The following is a 7,209-nucleotide window of genomic DNA, read 5'->3' on the forward strand; positions in this document are numbered from 1 at the left end:
AGAAAAATAATTGTAAATCCCAATCAATCTAAATGTTGTAATGTGGTAACACTGGCAATTGTACAAAAAAACTATTAACAATTGTACAAAAATGTATCGAAGAGAAAAGAGCCTTCCGTGGTTTCTCTTGGCTACATTATTTTTGTGCAATTTTCTTCATTGGACATACTATATTCTGATGCAGTTCTTCTGGGACAATGTAAGTTCCTTACCATTTATTGAGTATGTTTTGTTTGTCTATATATAGGGGGCATGTGTATATACATATATCTTTTGGCTAGGGGCTGTAATCCTTGGCTACTATGATATGAAATATGTTTTTATGCTAAATTAATTATATGAAATCTTTTGAGAAATACCTCATCTCCACATATTTGGCAAAGTTGATCTTTTCCTCATTATACTTTTGGCATGATTATAATTCATGTATTATCTAAAAACATTTATATGTAACGTCTTATCCCTAAATGATATTTTCTGTAGTTATTTTTACGACTACATCTTGGGTCCCCCCTGTATGGTTATATGTTAGTATTGTGTCATTGTTACCACATTACAACATATAGATTGATTGGGATTTCCAATTATTTTATTGATTGAAATTCTGTATACATTCATATTTAGACACATATGTATATACACTTTTTACAGCTGTTGCCATCTTGCGGTGGTTTTGAAATCCTACCAAATACTGCATAAGCCTATGGTGTATCCTTTTCAAAAAAATTGAAAAGTCGACTTTTTGGATTGTCCTTGTTGAATTGAGCATTCCTTCAAACCATGGTTTCCCTATACCTTTTGTGCCGATTCCTATGTTGGGTTAAGTTGTACCAACTTATTGAATTTGATGGTACGTACAACCTTGTTTTTTCAAATCATTTTGTTTTGTAATACATGAATTTGAAAAGGTAATGGTGGTTTTTCTTAGGGTCTGCATCTGTCTCAACAGATAATGGGGTTTAAAGTTTGGTTTCAAGGAGGTATAATTATCCAGCAAGTTTCTTATATACAAGTTTATTATAAACAAGTCATATTTATATCCATTTTAGTCACTTCTAAAAGTATGTATCAAAGTATACCACTCCTACATGCAAACGGCAAACCAAAAGGAGTTCCCAGATTATTGTGACCCATAGGAGCTCTGATCTGGTAACCTTTGTTGTCTTTTTGCCTTTCAGTGCCTGTTTCCTGGAGTATATTTTAAGGAATAACTTTATTGTGCTTATATCTGGGAGTCAGAGCAACCTGACACATCATACCACTTTGTGATTGAAAACATATTTGTATTCAAGATCCTTAGTGCGGGTGTACCAGAGATATGTAATGGTAGCTATAAAAATACATTACTTAATAAAAAAATAATCAGCCTGTCTAAATACTCATCTCTATATTTAGTGTGAATTACTATGTTTCTAAATTATTGGTGCTATTGGCCAAAAATACCATTTGCCTTGTAACACCAGGGTCCCAAATTCTTCTGTCACTGCATTTGTAGTTTTATTTCACATAGTTGAAAAGTTAGGTTGGAAAGACTTTTGCCCCTTGAGTCAGGAAAAACAAAAACCTGCAGTTGATTTGGAGAAAAGTAAAGCAATTTGCTCCAACATGAAGGTTATTTAACCCTTCTGACCCAATACATTCCTAGATCAACAATCTGCTATAGTATTTCTTATAATGCACTTAGATACATTTCCTCTCCTTTTTCTAAATCAATCTGCAAGTCTGCTCCAATAGCGGTCGCGGCAGCGGTTCTAGTAACCTGCAAGAGGGCCGGGTGAAACTGGCTGTGTCGGCGACAGAACAAGGACAGATGAATGCATTTAAAATAATTGTGATCAGGCAGGTAAGGCTATTTTATTGCAGAAGGGATCTGGTCTGTCCCCTCTGCTATAAATTACCTGCCTGGTGCAAATTTTCATTGTTCGTGTTTACTTCTGTTTTAAAGCTGTACATTGAAGAACTATTTTCCTATTCAGAGGTTAAACTACTTGCAATGGGTTCAGTTGAGTTCAAAATGTTTTGTCTATCATGTTATAAATATATAAATACTGCATGTAGGATGTTGGTCATTGTGTTTATCTGTTTTGTTTCATGGGAATTAACGGGTCTCTGGTATCATGATACATAGTTTATAAAATGTACACTTTTTAAAATAATATTCTTCTGTTTCATTTGTAGCTTTTCTTCGGAACGGCCAGCTCTAAACGTTGTAATTTTCCCACTTTTACACGAGAACTTGGCAGATGTAATAAGAGATGTACCTATGATGCACTTGGATGAAATTACTTTATTTAAAAGCAGAGTGGCAGAGGAGCCACCAGATCTGTGGTGCTAATAATGTAGATTGGTTTCTATAAGCGAAAGACTTTGGCATCGGTAAAATGTTGGTGGCTTTAACTTTTTATTTGTCATTTTCTTCTAAAAATAAAAATTGTAATGCTTTGTGTGGTTGTCTAGAGAAAACAGAATTCATAAATATATTGTTACAGTGTTTTTGTTTATATGCTAATGAAAACATGTATTATAAAAATATTGTATGTCTGTTACTTTTTGTTAAAAAAAAATTGTTTAATCTTTTGAGCAGTGCTCAAATGAAAAGTGACCAGTTCATGTTATGCCCAACTAAAACTCCAAAGCAACACAACAAAACTGAATATGAATAGTACTTATATAGTATAATTTCAGTGTTCCCTAAATCCTAATAAAAATATAACTAGTTCCTCTAAATTTAATTTACTTCTCTTGTCTCCAAAACATTACTAATTACCTGTCTGACAAATGATTTGCTTTATCATCATTATGTATCCCAAACAAGACTATGGGGAACCTTCTAGATATTAGGCAAAAGGGGAAAACACTGCAACACAGTATACAACTCATACAATATAGTGTATACCTGGCACATGCCCACATAATGCATTGTGGCTAGCACAGTTTCATCATTAGGGTCCCAGGCTCAAATCTTGTCCAGGACACTGTGTTCATTAAATGTTTTTTTATCTATACTCAGTAAATAGATTCCTCTCTCTTGACTTGGGCCATCTTGAACAGCAGATTCAGCAATAGTAGCATTTGAAACCCGCCGTTTTTTATTATTATATTATTATTATTATTAAACAGGATTTATATAGCGCCAACATATTATGCAGCGCTGTACATTAAATAGTTTTTGGATAATTTGTTGCAAAAATAGCTTAGGAAGAGGCTAAAGCTGCGTACACACTTGCAATAATTATCGTTGGAAACGAATGACTAATGACCGATCGTCCAATAATCATTAACAAAAAAAGTGCACAAAGACTAACCAAGGACGACGACGAACGAGGATTGTTGCTAGAACCAATGACTGTCCCGGCGGATCTGATTGAGCGACAATTGTTCACTATTGTGTGTACGGTCGTTCAGTGATCGTGGATTGTTCTGTGATACACTCTCTCCTGTACATGTCACTTCCTGCATCTTTCAAACGATCGTATCTAGCATGTGTACACTATTGGTGGATTATATTTGAACAATCGTATTATTACAACATGTACAGAATTGTGCACAATACAATCGCTAAAAATAATTGTGCATAATCGTTAGTCGTTTGTTTTCTAACGATAATTATTGCAAGTGTATATCTAGCTTTAGTCATAATCTTTATCTTCTGAACAAAAGCTTTGTTAGTGCACAACAAAACACAAATACAAATACAAATGGAGATAGGGAAGATGTAGTGAAACAAAATGCCTAATGCAGAACTTCATCAAGAAGAGAATGCTAAAATGCATTGCCTCTGCTGGGTTGGATTGCAAAAGGTGTGTATGTGTGAGCGAAGAGGGATGATGGCATCCAAATTTTCAGAAATGTTTCACCTGTGTAATGTTAAAAATTGCCTTGAGTTTTTTTTTTAATGATTCAGTCTTGAAAATGTTCAAGACTCATTTTACTTTTGTGCATATTGTTAATTTATCAGCATTATTGATTTTCCAGCATAACCAATTGCAGTTTTTTTCACTGCAGCAAGCTTTCATGCCAGGCAAAGGGTTAGATGTGAACAGAAGAGTAGATTACCATTGTTTGTTACTCACTACATTGGCATGCCATGGAAAAGTGCCACTTATGCCAACTCTTGTTCAAACTCAATTCAGAGTTTTCCAATTTGTCATTTAGACTTTTTCTTCTTTCTTTTTCTGGTGCTAAGGATTCTTTTATTACGAAGTTCATTTTCAGCTTTGGTGTTTCGGACATTTGTTTTTTTGTTCTTCACAACGTTTGATTAAGTCAGTCCATGTGATTTGCATGAAATAAAATTTCTGCATCTCATTGACCATTTCTAATAAGGACCCATATTAACCCTGACATTCGTGAAACCTGTACAAGGAACAGAATATCCTTACACAGATGGCTGTGTACCCTAATATATACATATTACTAAACCTGTACAATGAGGAAAGGAGTTGAGTAGGACCAGCAATCACTGCAGCTGGACTAAACTTTTCTCCACCCTAGCACTGCCATGAGCCTAACCATATATGCTTTCTTGTCCTCTCCAGTGCCAAAAATAATGAAAGTTTTCCTGGAAAACCCCACAAAGCAAGATGACCTGGTATTTACATCATGTTGGCATAAAAAGAAGAAACTGAGCTTCTGCAGGACACAGAGCTAAGGCCTCTGTAGCCTTCATTGATATTCCCTCCTTCTCTAAATTAGTAGCTGTTAATTGTATCAAATTCTTCAAATTTAACTCCTTCGAGAATCCTCCATATATCCCTCACCAACAGAGAAACTGCATCAAACTACATATAAATTAACAATATTCCATTTAATACCATGTTATATAGATATGGCCGACATTTGTGGTTTATGGACTGGTGTAACAGTATATTAGATATGGCCGACATTGTGGTTTATGGACTGGTGTAACCAAAGCCTTGATATAGAATCCTATTAAAATGTAGGGGATTTAAAACAGGCAGAAAAAAAATTTGCAAGGAGAAATGGTTTGAATATTCACCAAATTGATCTCAGAGACTATTGGGCAGCTATAGAAAATACCTACAGTTTATGCTAAAGGGGATAGAATACCATCTTTTTATAGCAAGGGTTATATTTACACAGCACTCCATTACTCATAATGGTTCCTAAATAATTTTCTTTGTGTTTAAGTATATCACCTTTGTCTGAAGGCACTATTTAAAGGAAGATCTACTGATTGCCTTTGCAAATATGTTATCGTTGACAATTTCCATGCAGTGTGCTTTCCTTTTCACATGACTGTAGATAATATGGAAAAGAGTCATGGGTTTTATAGGTTTCTGAACCAGCATTGTTCATGGAAACTTTAGAAAGGTAGAACTTTTCACCCTTTTTGGGGTCTGAAAAAGTACCGTATCCTCATGAGCCTGATTTGAAGGTTTATAGATGGGCATATTCAAAGTCCTAATTTCATTTCCTATAAAATGTGGGGGCTTTTGAAATGGCGGTTGATGCAAGATAACCTACAATAATCTTGCAACTAAAGAAAACTTGCACGTAGTAGTGATCGAAAATGTCACCATGTCAGAGACGTGAGCAGTTATGCAAAACGCCTAAAAGAAGTCTATTGTGCCAAAGTGGACTATACCAGCTTCTGAAACCAAGGGTATACTTATTTATTCCACAATACACTATTACATCTATTGATACTTTTCTTAAATAAAATTTAAAAAAAAAAATAGCTCATTTTCAAGTATATCACGTTTATTTGTTGGCATGGTTTGAATGAAGGTCTAAAGTCTGCCGGTTTAAATGTGTAGAACAGAAGTTTTCATGGGGTGTATTCTTTCTCATGACTGTATGCAATTATAGGAATAATCAAGTTATGTTGTAAGGCAGTGCGAATCAACACATTTTTTAAGTACCTGGAGTATCAATGATCTGCTACAGGCAAACCATATGGGTGCAATTATTTTCTCAGTTTAGCTTTCTGTAACTTGTCAGCAAAGTTTCATGTATGTAAACCCAGTTCAATTTTCAACAAATAATGGCCTCTGCCAGAAACTGAATCCCTGGATACTATTCTTTGTAAAAGTCATTTATGATTCACTTTGAGGAATTCTTATTAAAACAGTAAAAATGTGCAGTGGCTGCTTACAGTCAACAGACCACTCGCTCCCTTACACCTCCGTCTTCCTGTCTCCTTCCTGGAAAAAGCATGCAAACGGTGATAAGACTTACACAATCTTTTGACAGATATTCAGTGTTGTGGTTTGCCAACTCTGTAGTAAACACCTGTTATATGATAGGTTTAAAATGAATTATAGACAGAAGATTAATTACTCCAAATTACTTAATAAAATGTATATGGTGCTTTTTGTAGCAGTATTAGTCTTGCACTGGGTTAGGCATTGAATAAAGCAGAAAGTTTGTAGTTCAGGGGACGCCTTTCACTGGGTAACTTGAATTATTAAAAATGTAAACTTCTTACAAACTTCTCACAATTATTAGCAAATGAGTTTGCTAGATCACCCAGGTTCTTCAACGATAGTCTATCTTCACCGGGCCTGGAGAGCTTTACTAAATCATGGCCAGTTACCAGGTAAAGCAGAAACTATAAATATATTTTTTTAAAATAAGACTTTTGTAAAAGGCTAGGCTGTGTAAATATCACGTACGTGTTATTGGTCTAATTGACTTAGAGATAATGGTCTAACTGACCCTGGCACAATTCCTTATGAGCTATTTTTATACCATTAGGGCAATAAAATTCAACTAATAATGAAAAACAAGTATTTTTGCTGACGTGATTGGTGACAATAATTGATAATAAATTATATAGAGTATTGTTAGCCAAATAACCAGGAGAAGTCCAGACACACTTGTCATTTAGTAGGGATTAGATTTCTTTGGGGACCGTTGGTTAAAGGCCTAAAGAAAATCTGGACAGTTCCAGTCCCACTTTACCAGTCTAGAGTTTCACTTTTTTATGTACAATGTTTTTGAGACTGTGCTGTAACTTCTGCTTTTTGTTTTGTTATTGGTAAACCTATGAAGGTTTATTTGCTTGCAGATGTTTTGATCCATTTTGCACATAATATCAGGTATACCACGTGGTATTTAAGAAATATTTCTTTCATAATGAAATAAAGAAATAATCTTTCATTTTCATGCAGAAAAAGAAAACCATCCTTGTGGGGCTTCTTGAAACATGATGGAGTATGGATACCTACCTTTCAGGTTTTTTTA

At 34.7% G+C, this 7,209-nt stretch overlaps 1 protein-coding gene across 1 annotated transcript in view; it reads left to right on the plus strand.

The window, feature by feature from the left end:
- The window catches only part of FBXL18 (F-box and leucine rich repeat protein 18), a 31,440-nt gene extending 28,722 nt beyond the window's left edge, over positions 1-2,718 (plus strand). Inside the window, exon 5 of the mRNA XM_072418830.1 lies at positions 2,179-2,718. Coding sequence (XP_072274931.1) covers positions 2,179-2,335 — 157 coding nt within the window. The 3' untranslated portion in view covers positions 2,336-2,718. The remainder of the gene's footprint in view (positions 1-2,178) is intronic.
- The last annotated feature ends 4,491 nt before the right edge of the window (positions 2,719-7,209 follow it).

Source organism: Pyxicephalus adspersus, chromosome 7 (genome assembly GCF_032062135.1).
Source record: "Pyxicephalus adspersus chromosome 7, UCB_Pads_2.0, whole genome shotgun sequence".
NCBI lineage: Eukaryota > Metazoa > Chordata > Amphibia > Anura > Pyxicephalidae > Pyxicephalus > Pyxicephalus adspersus.